This window comes from Centruroides vittatus, unplaced genomic scaffold, assembly GCF_030686945.1.
Source record: "Centruroides vittatus isolate TY-2023 unplaced genomic scaffold, ASM3068694v2 contig_1176, whole genome shotgun sequence".
Classification (NCBI taxonomy): Eukaryota; Metazoa; Arthropoda; class Arachnida; order Scorpiones; family Buthidae; genus Centruroides; species Centruroides vittatus.
Genome location: NW_027120754.1, coordinates 250134 through 266514, shown reverse-complemented (window position 1 = coordinate 266514; position 16381 = coordinate 250134). Strand labels below are relative to the sequence as shown.

Below are 16381 nucleotides of genomic sequence, written 5' to 3'. Positions count from 1 at the left end.
ACCCTGGATCAAAACTACAGGGGGCAACTCATAGCTTTTTGAGTACAAGAATAGCAACAAACAGAGAAATAGTTCTAGTCCTAACTCTAGTCTAGTCACAACATTCATTATTCAAACTGATACTAGATTAATACGTCTGTACTGTGTGTCTATGTGCCAATTACTACACTTTAATTTTTCTTCTAGAAGGGGCAGCTGCTTTTTCCTGCCCCTCGCTGGGTACGCCCTTCTGTGTATATACAGTATAGAATATACTTGTACAAATTGAAAAATTCACACATTGTGAAGTCGTTATACGTTCGTATAACAAATGATTTTTATTTCAAATTATTATTCTTGTTTATTTATTTTCGATTATATAACAAACTCATTAAACAATTCGAATTATTAATTCGCAGATAAAATCTTCACAGGTTTTCTTTTAAAACTGCAAGGCATCTGGAAAGCCTTTGTTAATCTATAAATACAGAGACCATCAGATCAGTTATTATTTACCTTTTAAGCAAGTAAATATAGTACTTAAAATACTAGTAAACAATAAACTATATTCAAACACAACTAATAATATAAAAATAAACAGAAGAAATTAAACATTTAAAAAAAATACGTATGCGGAGGTTAAATTACACACAAAAACAATGTGGTATTCTTACACGTCAATGCTCATCAATTAACGCTTTGTAATGCATAGAATATTGAAGGTTTCTGAGATTTATAACGTTTTAAGTAATGTAGATAACTTCAATGTAATATACCAATTCATTTATTTTCGTAAAAAGTTTGCTTCTGTTAAAACGCTCATTACAGCAAAATCATAATTAATTAATAGTATAGAGTTAATTAAGCAAATTTCTAAATTATTTCATTCCACTCGCACTTTTTTAAGTACGACTAAGTAATTATTTTTTATTTTAACAACTCTTCATTTGTATCCGGACGATCCGAAAACTCTTCGTCTGAAAGCTGACTCTGCTCACTTTTACATAATAATAACAGTAAACTATCCCATAATGATAGCATTATTGGAAGAATACACAACCCTTGAATTAGGGATGAAATAAGAAATATGAAACATACTTTAAACATATCTTTCAAAAATCCGTACGGAGCGACTATTAACGTACAAACTCCCAAAAGTGATGAAAGACAACCTTGAACAATTGCGTGACCAGCAGTATCCAAACAATCTCGCAGTTTTTCATTCGGATTCTTTCCTTTACTCTTTGCATACGCATACGATATATGAGCTGCATAATCCGTACAAAATCCGGTGATCACTATTAAAAAAATCGTCAATATTGGATGAAATGTAACTCCCCATACAGACATATATCCTATTGTTATTACTTCAATACAAGCTATTGTGAATGCAATACAAAATGCACAGAACACATTTGGTATGAAAATAATAAATATAAAAATTACTACGCAAGAACTAACGGCTATTGATTGAGTTGTTATGGGAACTGCTTCAATGATATAATCAAAGAAACTATATCGATAATTGTAACACTCTACCGGAAGATTATATTTATCTATTACATTCCACAGATTAGTAAAAACTTCATTGTCTTTTTGCAAATTATCAACCTGTTTTGTCTGAATAAAAAATCTGGAAGCTAATATTTTGGTTCCATCTTCACTGAAGACAATGTCTTTGTTAAAGTGTTTGGCCCATTTGAATTTTAGAAATACCATTCGTAAAGCCTCGGTGAAGTCTTCGGGTCGACTCAAATTGTATCCTCTGAGAGAAATCCAAAACTGTGGATTTTTAATGAATTTCAGATATAGTCTCAGCCAGGATTCCGTGAAATTATTTCCGGCCATGTGAGGAGAATTCTCCAGTTCTGTCGTTAATTTCTCTAGATTATTCTGGATGTTTGGATTGGAGTAATCCAATGATGAAGTAACAATTATCTGGATTCTATCTCGATATTGCGAATAGAATGTATTGTCATTACGAAAAAAGTTTAATATAATAGAATTGTCGTTAAATGACTTATCGGTACCTGTAGAGGGTTTTATATATTTCGTAAAATAGATTCCTCCAGCCAGATACAGAAGAAAAAGAATAATAATAGCTGCTTTTACAATTGGAAACGTTAGAATCTTTCCTAAGTGGTTTTTGTAGCATGTCATTGTTGTGTTGTTTTCATTGCCTTTGTTTGAATAACAGCCATACTTTATAAATCCCAGAAAACCTATTAGAAAAATAAAAAAATATTTATATGATATTTTATATATTTTTAATGACTTTGAAAGTACAGTTAGTATTATAATTCTTAAATACTGATAAAGAATTATGTTTATAAAAGTTACAAAATAAAATTTAATTACAGTCCCATTAAATAAAAACAACAGTTTTATCACTTTAATAAGACATGTAGTAATTTCACAGTCATTTGTGTAATGAACAAAAGATTTTTCCGAAGCTTTTCTACATAAACACAGTAACGATAAGTCTGTTTGTTGTAAGTTTGTATGTTTGGATGTTTGTAGCCACATCACGGGAAAACGCCTGGACAAATTTGAATTAAACTTCATATGTTGAATTTGTCGATTAAGAAGGTTTAAAAATTCGTATGACGTTAAAATCTATATTATGTAAATTAAAGTGTAATGAAGTTCAATCTGTCTCTTTGTCTCTCTATTGGCTAAATGGATACCCATCACATATCAATCAGCAGTTGCCGGTCAAGCGACTATTTATAAAAGAAAAAAATGTTGTACCACAGTAGAAATCCCTATAACACGGTAGATACGTTCCGTGTTATATGAATCCGTATTGTACGAGTCACTTAAATACATGAGCCAATCACAGCCCGGCACGTGTGCAGTTTAGGAGCTACGGCTGTTTGAAAGGTTTTCTTCCATAAATTAATCGATTCTAGGCTAATTTGACTCAACATTTCCAACACGTATAATTTTTTGGGAAAAATCCATATAAACTATGCTATAAACAAAAAATTGTAGGATTACTTTCCGAGTGCGCACCGTTCGACGACGCCATTGCTTAAGCTTGTTTTCGTCGCGGAGCGGCTCATCGAACGGCGGGCGCGTGTTTCCTGATCAGCGAATTTTTCGCAGAAAAATAACTTAACTTTAGAGACATCATTAATAAAAATAATTTTTATGGCCGTTGAATAATAAATGTTTTTTAATAGGTCCAGTGCCCCTTTTAAACACAACGGTTTGTACAATATTCGCTATTGGTCCAGATTCGACTAATTCTGTCGCGACATGAATCGATGATGACGTTTTACCGTGTTATACGAGTCTCTTTTAGCGTGTTATACGAACCCGATCGCAATTTTTTAGCTGTGTTATACGAATCCGTATTATATGAACCCATGTTATAGGGGGGTCTACTGTATTTAATTATAGTTTTATGTTTGGAGAAGTAATATTAAAAGATCCAGAAACGAGTTGTTTAACTTTCCCGGCAACATTTGATGGCGTCAAATGTTATATTTCATATTTAAAAATTTTATATTTTTAAATATATTAAAATGGCAAAAAGCTTAATTTTGAGGGTAACTCCGATCACGTGTTTGCTATCACAACTTAAAATGAAATAAACTGTAGAATAATAGCATCAAAACGAAACCATAAATAAGGATTAAAATGAATGCTGCCAGACTGTTTGACATAATATTCATCATTTATTCATAATGAATAATTTATGCATTTATAACTTTAATTATAATGGAGCTATTCTTTCGTAACGGACATAATTTCTATTACGGTAAACTGAAATTTTCGTTATAACTGTATTTTTGCATTGGACTGAATAGGAAATAGGCGATTCGAGATATATTCGTTATACCGAAAATTTCGTTAAACTGGCGTTCATTATACCCACATTTTACTGTATACATGTATCTTGGGTAAAGAGTTCTATACAGTTCAACGTATCTGTACCAAATTGCAGATGAATATTTTTCGACATTCTAACAAAAATACTTTGGGGGGTTTCCACTCCATCTGCTCCTAAACCCTTTCCTCTCTTAAGTCCGAGCAATTTTTTGTGTTTTGCAGTATCATTATTGATAATCATCGGGTTAATAAATGTGGATTTTACTTAAGACCATTGTTTTTTCACCCACTCCCAACCAAACCCCATCGATCCCCACCATCTCACAAACTCGAGTAATGCCACACATACAACTATAAAATATAAAAACACTCTTATTACTAATTATTTTGATTTCAGAAGTTTGAAGAGATGTTGAGATGTTTGTTAAGATATGGCAACGCAACATTTGAACGATCTGCCTAGGGGGAAATGCCTTCCGAAAGGTCTTTTAAGGGAAGCTGGCCCTTATTTAGGCGTTACAGACGTGAAGAAAACCCGGAAAACTCCACGTGGCTAACCCGTCTGAGCGAGTCGCGAACCCACAACCGAACTACCAGTGTTCAGGATACGAAAACCGATTGGCCACTGGTGGGCCCAGAAGTTTGGAACAAACAATGTTTTTTTCTGTATTCATTAGGATATTAACACAAGATTTTAGAGAAAGATAAAATAACATCCGTTTTTTAGATTGCACAAAACGCATTTATTAGACCTAAATATTATAAACTTACTATTTTTTAAAAAATAAACCTATTACTTTAAAGATGGGGTAACACAGTAATTAAAGTTCTTTAGTATATTCACAACTTTATTTTCACTAGATAATACAGCAGCCTTAAAAAACACCAACCTTGACAGAAGAGTTGACAAAATTAAGTAACATTCCAACATCTATTTAATCTGCATTCGAATAAACTCGTCAAGAAAATTAGGATTGTAAAAGAAAATTATAACAGTGAACGTAAATGTAAGATGCCAATCTATACACGGAAGTTAACTAATTATTTAATGATTCACTCAATGCTTATTTACTATCTTACCTGATGGTCTTTCATTCAAATTAATACGAACGAAGAGTATTGCATGCAAGTTCTTGGCTTCTCGATAACCATCCAGTGCAAGACATCCGCCGAAGAATGTAATTTGATAGATGTAATCTATGAAAATACTTAACGCCATGTAAATTCCAACTATATGCAGAATTCTGAACGGAGTGGTTAACGCAATTAACGAACAAGCAACGTTAGTCAAAGATGTTATGGTAATCGATATAGTAGCCTCGGAGTACGTTTCACTCATTCTCTTCTCAACAGAATCTTTGGGATTGGTTTTTCTCCAAGCAGCTAGCAGAACAAATGAGTCATCCAGGCCGATACCTGTAGAATATATTCAACCAATTGGGAGTTTTGATTTATATTAAATAATATATTTAAAATTTTCAAAGTGTATTTTATATACTAACCTACAACTATAAACGGAATAATCGTATTGCCTCCAGTGTATTTCATGCCGCAGAGGACCAACAGACCAGAAGCAGTTACCACAGCAAACGTAGATGAAATACAACCGGAAATACCAATCAGCGGTTTACTTGTCACCCAGTTCTTCGTCAGACAAGTTACACTTATAAATGTTATCATATATGTTCCACTTACAATAATATGCCATACAATATTTTCAAATATATTACCGATTTCATTGTCGATACCAACTCTACTCAGTATTGATACGCGGATATGAACGAAGGAATTCTGAGAAACTATTTTAAAAATTTCTTCTTCCAATTTATGTACAATTTCCCATTTGCTGGAATTATGATAATCGACGAAATAGAATAAACGAACTGCTTGAAAATCTGTTATAAAACTGTTTTCGTCAGTCGAGACCCCTCCTAAATCAATAGCATCCATGTTAATATGCGATGAATTCATATCCAGCGGATACCTGTTAAAGAAAAATAAAGATATTAATCTGAATCTGTTAATCTATGCAAATCAGATACATACTCTATATGTAATTTAATTAGCCTTTAATACTTTTGTATCTAATACATTACACTTTCTACAAATACATAGTAAGTAATTTTATTGATGCAGGAGAAGATCGTAGAGTCACAAAGATTTGTTAAGACGTTATTTGTGAAACAACACGTTTGTTGTATTCTATAACATGGTGTTTCAGTGTTACTGATGAGGGACTTCAAATTACTTTTTTTCCTTAGACTTTTTTATTAGAAGCAATTGGCAAATATATTTAGATTTAAAAATAAACGGACAGGCCATTCTGAACAGAAATCTGTTTACAATTATTCAAATTATTTAATATTTAAACAAATAGAAAAAAAATTCTGTATTAAAACTTATATTTGTATTAAATTCGAAAGTAAACGAGTGCGAGTGGAAAACAAATTAAAAATTGTTATTCTTTTATTTTACAATAATCATATCGACCATATGTGATACTATTACACACTCTGGGCATTTTTAAGTATTCTTCGTAAAATTGAGTGCATTTCTGTCGTTGGTTCTGCTGGGTCTATCCTTTAGGAACTTGTTGGAATTTAATTTTCGATAACCTCGTCACAGCGTGTGAATAACTTTAAATGTCTTAGACACATTTTGAAAATGATCATTATTATTAAAATAATGCGGAACAAGTTATAGAATTTGTTCGATTCATCGAGCTTTTATTACATTTTTATCTGTTATGTATATTATACAGGATCGGTATGGCGATCGGTGAGAAAATAATTTCCCAGAATTTTTTACATTTATGGACTCGGAGACCTTCAAATCTCGAAAAAAGAAAAAAATTCGGGGTTTTTTATATCTATAGATGTTAGTGTGTATATCGGTATGACTAGGAGCAACCAATTTGAAGCTTAATAACTTGTGTGTTTTTTGTCGAAAATTCCCAAAATTTTTTAGAGGTTTATGTGTTAATGACATTCATGCTATTAAATTTTGGTGGTTAAAGGTCGACGGGTGGTTAGATCAAAAAAGGATCATTTTTCATATCTCGAGTGTGGTTGGACATAACGAAGATTTTACTCGTTATTAGCATTTATAATATATATTTGTAAAACTCGTATCTACACTTTTCATAACAGATGACGTTACACCCAGCTTTAGCATTTTTATCGGGAACATTACGCAATACGTAATAGATTTTTGGATTCTTTGATATTACTTAGAGTTGTTTAAATTCATAATTACAACAACAATACTGTTATAGAAATCTTACAAATTATAGCAAACGTTATAATTCAAATAAGTTCTAATTAGGTAAAACACAATCGAAATATCTTTCAATTTATCCTTATTTCCGTATAGCATCAGCGAGCCAACCGATGTTTCTCGTGTTCAACTATGAGATATGTAGGCACTCACTGAACAAACTTGTGATTTTTCCGACCCACAGGTAGGCGTAAACGAAATATTTGCACTCAATTCTAATACGAAGAATCTTCTGTTTCATCGAATGTCTTCGTTCACTTACTGCAACAGGGAGTCACTAACGATCTCTCCCAGCTTTACAGGCATATTTTGTCCGTTTCCCTCGAAAACTCCATCCCATCGCTTGAGCACTCCATCATTCCATAAACATTTATAAATCTGTTTATAAATTTTGGCAGTCAAACATTATCCGCGGTCACAAATTGGACAGCTGAGAAGTGACTGAAATATTCTATAAACTTTGTGATTGTTGTATCTCACAACAAGCAGAAAGCTTGTCGAATTTTTCATCTCCCCATTACTAAACATTCAACATTGAAAACTTAAATTGTGTCAGTTAGCGCCTGCTTGATATCCTGCTTGATAGACAATAGCCAATGACAAGAGCCAGAAAGTGGGAATGTTGCATTTGCAACTTAATTTCGGAACGATTCATCACTAAAATAATTCATTTATTTAATATCGATTACAATCGGGAGTAGTCGTCTAGTATTCAGATGAGATTGCATAAATGTATAATAAAACTGAAATATTATAATAATATGAGAACCGAGGGGGTTAAGCTGCAAGCATGACCCCACTTATCGGCTTCTCTGTATTAGAATGGCCGTAGGAGGGCAATTAGTGTAGTGAGGAAGGTTGGTGAAGTCGGGACAAGGTGTCGAGCGTACTCAAGGATGACATGCTTGAATATGAAACAACATATTTAATAAACACAGATTATTACCATTCTAGAGTACAGAACAAATAAAGATACAAGGAAAGCGGTAAATACTGGTATCGGGACGACAATTTTATTTGGCGCGTGAACGTTCGTGCGTTAATGTTCGGTTCCGATGTCCGACGGGTTAGATTTCCATATCGGGAGTTAATATTGGTCTAACTTATAACTATTCGGCAGTGGGAGACAGGTTAACTTCTCTAAGTAAATACCTCTCGATGATTACTCGCTGTTCATGGATCCTGGTTCATGCGTTGTCCGGAAGACATTCGCTGACTAGCGGAGTATCGGAAGTGGACCTTCGAAGAATTGGCAGAGATTGTGGCGGCTTCGGGCTGGAAGTGCTGTTGATGTCCGCCCCGAGGACTGTGTTCAACCCCTTTTTATACCCATTTTGGTGGAGCTGACTAACGGCTGACATCGGATGATGTAACCCGTTCTAGGTTCGATCTATGTCCGTAGTTTTTTTATATTAATTGTCAGAGATCGAACATTTCGGCAAATTTATTACTTTTGTCTATCCAGTATTGTTACTCATTCTACCTCATAAAATTGATAACAGCTGTCAAACAAACTGAATCAATAGCTGGAGGTGACTAAGGTCAGGATTTGTCTTGCGGCCTTAGTAATAATTGTTGATATTTAAACTGTTTTATCTATCAATAAATCACAGGAAATAGAATGTGTGTGGGTTTTGTCCAGGTTGGTCTTCTCTTCCTAGGTAACCCTTTGTTTGCCCTTTTTCCCGAAGGGGTATTGGATTAAAATTATTATGTTAATTACTTAATTATTTAAATCATTTAATCAACACAATATCAGCCTCTCACAATTATAATATAACAAAATATAAAAAATAATAATACTTACTTAATTTTCATCCTTTTTCTTCTGATATCTTCAAATTTCGTTTTTAAAGACAATATATTATTTCGGTAACACTCTCCATTCGATCTCATACAAATATCGGAATACGTTATGTTTTGCCCTTTCCATTTTATTTTTACATTCATAATCTTCTCGTTTAGCATTTGCAATTCATCAAATACGTATTCACGCATCATTGTTCCTCCATCTTTACGTGTCGCTATAATAATAATTAATCCTTTATATCTTGTCATTCGCGTAAAATCAAAGTCTGCGGCATTTTCTGGAAATAACTTCTCAATATCTGATCTGACTTTCAACATTCTTCCGTATGAAGGAACAAATAAATATTCCATATCTTTAATGACTTGTAGCCTAAGTAAACCGAAAGCTGCGAGAGTAGTGAATAAAAACGGAATTATCACAAAATACAATGGATGACGTCCAATCAGCCGTCCAAGATGACGAAAACTTGCAGATAAATGTCGATTAACTGCGTAAAATTTCTCTTTGTCACACTGCATGTTTAATGGTGTTAGTTGGAAAAGCCACTGTCGATTTTTATTCCTTATCTGTAATCAGATATGCATTAATAGTACTTCAGTCGAAATATATTCAAGGCTAAATTTGACAGATTATTTATTTCAAGACTTCACATTCGACAGGGATCCTGAAACACTCAAAAACGATTAGAAGAAACAAATTGACTACAATTAACTTTTATATATACGAAAATTATTATTAATTTTGTGCCGAATAAAATTAAACTTATCTCTATTAACAACGTTGTCACAATAGATAAAGGCCCTTCTGATAAGAGCTCGGAATGCTTAATTCACAAAATAACACCTTTTACTTATAGCTGAGATAATTTTATTGAGAAAACTAACGTTTTCGGCTTACTCAATAAGCCATCTTCAGATTTTAACATTCGAAAAAAACTTATCGATGTATTGATATTATTGATTTAAAAATGAAGACAACAAATTCAGAATAAAGTATTCAGATTAAAAATATATATTCGATTAGTTTATTCGGCAGATGAACGTTAATTATTTTATTTAAATTAAAATTCCAGAGAGTTTATGAAAGTACTCTCAAAATCCAAATTCGAGTTAAACTGTTCGACGAATTCCACATAACGTATTCTATTTAACATGAAAATCTGTATGATGGGCATTTGGGGAAATAAAATGGCTTCGAATAAACCAGGTTTCACTGTATTATATGAAAAAAATCCAGCAACGAGTTGCATAACTTTTCCGTCTGCCATATTACTTTACTTAAAACATAACCTTTATACTTTTAACTACAATACAAGAAACTAGCAGATGAGCACGGGCAAAAAGCAACAACGGTAAAGACAAAGATCATTAGATTATTTCCTATTTCAAACCCTTGTTTATATTATATTATAGTACAGTATTTGATTTATATTTACAAAGGTTATCTTAGGTAAAGGCATTGGGCACTCAGGTTAGATTGGGCACTCGGTGTGATAAACCTTTATCACACTGAGTGCCCAATCTAACACATTTTTAAAATTCTTTAAATTGTGTACAGTAGAGGAATAAAGGAGTTTTAAAGCGTTAGATGGCCACTCGATGTGATAAACCCTTACGTGAGATAACCTTTGTAGTTAAGTAAATCAAATACAATGATATAACAAAAATTAAAACGTAAACTATAAAAAGAGTATGGTTATTTCAGCTTACCATCGTCATATTTATCGCGATACTCGGATGGTGCGCAATTTTATAGGTCAAGTAGACACCAATTGAAAATGTTAACTCTGTCGAACTGTACTATTCACAGCCAAATATCAAACGGTAATCTGCTAACCAATTTCGTAACAAAATAGATTCAATATTTAAACCCGGCATCCTGGATAACCACTTAAAACATATTTTATGCTGCCCGGTAACTTCGTATTATGTAATTTTCCTATTCGCATTGGGCCATTATACAGATGACCACCTCCGCCTGTCGCCGAAGTTGCTAACCTTGACACGTGAAAGAAAGACTTCATATAAGACTTGTTTAAATAAATAAAAAAACTTTGTAACAATGAGAGAATAATTCTTTTTATGTAATAATAAAGTGTTTCAATTTTAGCCACAGATTGTATACATTACGTGGGAAGTATGTTCTTCTAAATACTGCGTTTATAAAAAAATTATTGGGCAGCAATTTAAATAAACTGTAGATTTATATATACCACTATCGTCCCTTGTCAGTCTGCTGCCTGTCCGTGTTTTATCGCGAGAAACGTGTATGCAGATGAAAGTCCAGAGCATATTTGGAAAGCGCAGGAGCGGCGGATCCAAATCAGCGATACAGGAACTACTGAGTTGCAAAGGAAGTTACGTTACTACGATTCAAAATGTTCTCCTAAATAAAATTAGATAGATGACCAACAAGATTCAATTGCTAACAGGAAAAGTATAATGTACAATGGCAAGACAGCACCGATTTATAAGAATTGATGACATTGGCACGAAAAGTTGCAGCCCGGCATTGTGACGATGTGACAATAAATAATCGCTCGTTACAATTAGTTTGACATATTTGGTTAAGGCAATGCGACACATGTTCCCTTGATGCATTCCACTCTCCCGAGCGGAATGCATCTAGGGAAGACTTTTATGGGAAAGTGGACCCTAATTAAGTGTTACTAACGTGAAGAAAACCCGGAAAACTCCGCGTAGACAGCCCATCGGTCACGCCCGAACCATGACCAAGGCTATGACTGATTTCACAAGGCCAAAGTTTTTTGGAAAGAAATAATTAACTTTCAAGAATTAAATTGATATTTAATAAATAATTTTAAAAATGGTTAATATTTCCAATGAAATAAATAAGTAGTAACATGTGACAAAGAACACTATTCAACATCAAACAACTACACCTCTAGTAATAGTAGACTCCACTGTACCAGCAAAAAAGTCAAAGGAATCGTACTTGTATATTCGCCTGCAAAGGTCAGTGGTTCCAATGTATTACTATTCTGCCTATACTCGATGGTCTGCGTCGGTCAATGCGAGCAACACGAAGCATAGACTATCGCTTCGCCTGTAGTCCTGTGTTTTGGTGCTTACTATCGCTTGCACCTCAGCGTGGAGGCCAGCTCACACCCCGTCAAAATTTTATCACATCAAGCACTCCACGAATATTTAATTGGTTACCTCAAAGCCTGCATTGTTGCATGGACTGAATATTTAAACGCGATAGTTTTAACGGAGCGAACACGAAATCAGGATGCGACTCGTGATCGAGCGCCATCTCATTTCCGGGATCTGTATCTCGCGAAGGGTCACATGTAGAACTATGGTTCCTTTGACGTTTTTGCGCCTATGTGTATGGTATACAGCTCTGACAAGGTTCCGACCGTCTCATTCACGGCTGTAATTGAACCAGGTCTTTGGCTTAAGAAAGAAATGGATAGAATTAAATGTCTGCTATTAATATAACCTTACAGTCAACGTGATTACGGTCATTAGAATCTATAAATCGAAAGAGTAAGACAATTGCAAATTTTTAAAAACCAAACAGGAAACTGCAGACATTCGCGAAAGCAACAAGCAGAAAAATTTTTCTTTTTTAAATAAGGTAAAAGATGGTGAGATGCCGAGTCGAGAGAGATGTTTACAGGTTGTTTATTCAAATATTATTCGATAAAACACGTCATTAATCACTTTAATGATGCCTGTGCTTAATATTTTGTGTTTAATTACTTTTCAAATGGTTGTTTTCAGTTTTTCTCGTTACAAATAAGTTTCGTTTATCATCGCTCTATAAACGCTTTTGTGCAAAATTCACTTTTATACGAAAGACTCCGAAATCCGAATGTGTTTATGTGATGTATCTGTTTCACGTGAAAATAGGATTAGTTAGTTGCGTTGTAGTAGAAGCCAGAGGTCATCCAAATAATTTTAATATAAAAGTTTGAAATAGGCATCTCTCCTGCACAGTTTAAGTCGGATGCCTACTGGATTTAAGGGAAGAGATGCGTACATTTTGTAAAATATTTCACTATGAACTAGTAACTACATTATAACTACAGATTAAAAATAGAACAAAAGCCGTTATTCCTGAAAGAATTATACTAAATATTATTCGTTCTTACATCAATGCATCCTCCTGCGCAACACGTAGAATTTAAAATAAACAATCTGAAATATATTTTATAATCAAATGCTATCAAACCTGTTAGTAAGTCAGACATTTTTTCTCTTTATATTTTTATCGATGAAGTAATTAAAATAATCTACTGTACTTTACACTTGTTAAATTTATAATTTACAACTTTTCTCAATTCTGTTTTGACTGCTATTGGAATGTAATTGGCAGCATGGCTTTGAAAGTTGATTTATTTTGACAAGTCTATTTTTTCTTGTTTTTAAAACTTGAATATTGACAAGGTGAAAAACTTGGTCTTGGTCCACACGCAAAGTTATTGCCTAAGTTACACTACAAATACTAATTGCTAATGATATAGACCTGTACATTTTACCTAAATAATGCACTGTATTTCGAAAGACATCGCAATAAAAATATTTTAAAAGTTTGCTTGTGTTTAGTTGAAGTCTTTCGATAATAAAATTTATTCGATCAGCTTTCTAGTAGTTTTTTTCAGTAATTTCTGAAAGAATTAATGATAATTTATCTCAAGATCACATGAAAAAATTTAAGCAAATTGCGAAATCGTATCTACATGTATAAAATTACCTGATAAAAAACATTGTATATTTTTCACAGTTCAAACTTCTGTAAAGTTTTCTAAGTTAACAGCAGAATATTAAATTGCTTTCTAAGTTACATTTAAATATATTGAGTCAAGTTTGTTACAACGGAAACATATTTTTTCCCTGCGTATTCAACATTTACATAATTGTTTTCACCTTGAAATAAAAAAATTTTTCTGCACGCAATAGCAATGCGTTATATTTTCAATCGCTTCCTATTTTTTTAAATTATTTTTTCTAGAAGTATTAATAATTTAAAAATATATTTCGAAAGACATCGCAATAAAAATATTTTAAAAATTTGCTTGTGTTTAGTTGAAGTCTTTCGATAATAAAATTTATTCGATCAGCTTTCTAGTAGTTTTTTCAGTAATTTCTAAAGAACTTAATGATAATTTATCATGAAGGTCACATCAACAAATTTATGTAAATGTTCTCTCAATAACAAACATTCATACTTAAATATAACAAAAAAAGCTGATGTATATTGTATTGTTGCCAATATTTATCGGTCTTTATTATTATTAATTAAATAACATTTTGCGCATTTTGAAAATTATATAGACTTTTAAATCTATGGAAAGAAATACGGCTTTTTAAGTCGCTTGTTGAAGTATTAATGTACTGTATATTTTAAATGTCGTATTACAAAATCGCATCTACATATATAAAACCATCTAGTAAAAAAAGAAAAACTGCACATTTTTCACAATTCGGAGCCTTGCAAACTGTTACAAATTCACAGCAAAATATTAAATTACTTTTTATACAATTAAATAGGTTTAGTTAAATTTATTACACTGAAAACATTTTTTATGCGTATTCAACATTTATATAATTGTATTCGTACAACTCAGATTTCACCTTGAATTTTTCAATGAAAAATTTTTTCTGCACGCAATAGCAATACGTTATATTTTCAATCCTATTCTTTTAAATTACTTTTTCTAAAAGTATTAATAATTTAAAAAGATATTTTGGAAATGAGATTTTTATTGATATTTATATAAAATCAAAAATTTTTATTAAATAACGATATTAAAATATTGTGGAAAAAATTTTTAGAATTATCCACAAAAAACTAATTTTTAAGGTAAATAAATTCTGAAATTTTTACTTACAAAATATATTTTAAAACGTTCTTTTGTTTTCTGTTTGTATCCTCATAGACAGAACGTTGATGTGCCAAGTGGGATGCCTTCCGACAGGACGTTTGCAAAATGTACTCTTTATTTGGGTGTTAAACACACGAAAGAAAGTCGATTTTGAAGCGCAAACCCGCGACCAGCTATCAATAATCAATGATTTATTCACTCGACCACTGGTAAGCATCCCTCAAAGAGTAAGTCTTAGAAAAATGCGAAAAAATATTAAATACTTACCTTATATTTACTTACGCTGGAAACTACGTGTCTTCGTTAAGCAGCAAGTTTTCTTAGTAGACACTATAGAAAGGAAACGTTGTTTTACAAAGTTTCCTTACAATCTATAGAATAGAACTTCCTAATAAAATAATTTTTGTAACCAGCTGAAATCGTACCTTTAAAGAATGAATGGTTAAATAAATTTCGTCTTTATGTAACGTTGTGCCTCTGTACATATAAACAGAAATTCACGTTGCTTACGTCTTATTAAAGTAGTCAAACAACTCAGTAATAATTTCATTTTGCTTTAAAAGTGGTTGTTTAAACGTGTTCTTTTCCTCCTTTTTTATACCCAATGAAATTTCTCTCATTAATTTTGATTATGGATAAGATTGCAACCAGGTTGTCCTTCAATTTTCTGAATAAATAAAAGTTTAATTTCGGATATTTTGGAACGCTTTTATGAATAAATTTAGAGAATTTTAATGTAAGAATTTTTTCGAATTTATCAAATTAAAAAAAAGAATAAATTATTGAATGTTTTCATTTCTGCTTACATTAAAAATATTTGGTATTGATCAAAATATTACTCGGAAGTCAAACCTGTTTGTAATTAAACATATCGGAAATTCATAATATTCTATACGCTATAAATTAAGAAAGAATTAAAAGCATAGAAATTAAATTTTAAAATTTAATGAAGAATTTCTCTATAATTTATCTATAAAAATATGTTTGGAAAAATAAAGAATATTTATCTTTTAAATGAATAATTTTCAATGTTATATTTTCTGATTTTTGTGAGTAAGGAAATTCTCCAAACATTTTTGTTTCCCGGAAAGAAATTTTTCCTGCTGTAAGCACATTAAAAGTCAGCTTATTTTCGATAAAATAAGAATTTGTAGATGAAATTTCAATAATAAAAAGACATGCAGAATTCTCTCTATAATAAACAAACGTAAATACATTATTTACATTACCACTCCTTCTCTTCAGTTTTTTCTCAATCTCTCTGTGATCGAGAGTCCGATTTTATTTAAAATAAGCACTGTTCTAGCTCCAGGAAACGTTAACACAAGTTAATAGGAATTTATCGGTATACTTGGAGAAACTAGACATGTCGACCACACCGATTTGGTGTTGAGTATAATCCTGGTCATATATGTTTTATGTTCTTGAATTTCTTGTCTCGTCATATTTTCAATCTTTCATAATAAATTGACTCTTTTTTCATTTTGTGATATGAAATCTCTTATATTTCTCTCATTTATATTTTATCTCGCTGGCCGTATTATGATGATCAGAAGTATAATGAGCATTTATTTATTGTGACTTCGTCACAATGTCTTTTCCGTACTTTTCCGTTAGCAATGGAA

The 16381-nt window shown here is 32.1% G+C and overlaps 1 protein-coding gene across 2 annotated transcripts; it reads right to left on the bottom strand.

Moving 5' to 3' along the window:
* Positions 1 to 298: 298 nt before the first annotated feature.
* LOC136983037 (patched domain-containing protein 3-like) lies at positions 299 to 14828 on the bottom strand. 2 transcript variants are annotated; one of them, XM_067279669.1, is made up of 5 exons: positions 14763 to 14828; positions 8900 to 9468; positions 5319 to 5800; positions 4897 to 5232; positions 299 to 2201 (listed from the first exon to the last, which is right to left on the bottom strand). In XM_067279669.1, the coding sequence occupies exons 2-5, from the start codon at positions 9418 to 9420 to the stop codon at positions 907 to 909; spliced, it is 2634 nt and encodes an 877-aa protein (XP_067135770.1). In that variant the 5' UTR covers positions 9421 to 9468; positions 14763 to 14828; the 3' UTR covers positions 299 to 906. The 2 variants fall into 2 exon arrangements, with proteins under 2 accessions (XP_067135770.1, XP_067135760.1); XM_067279659.1 differs by lacking the exon at positions 14763 to 14828 and adding an exon at positions 10612 to 10893.
* Positions 14829 to 16381: the final 1553 nt, after the last annotated feature.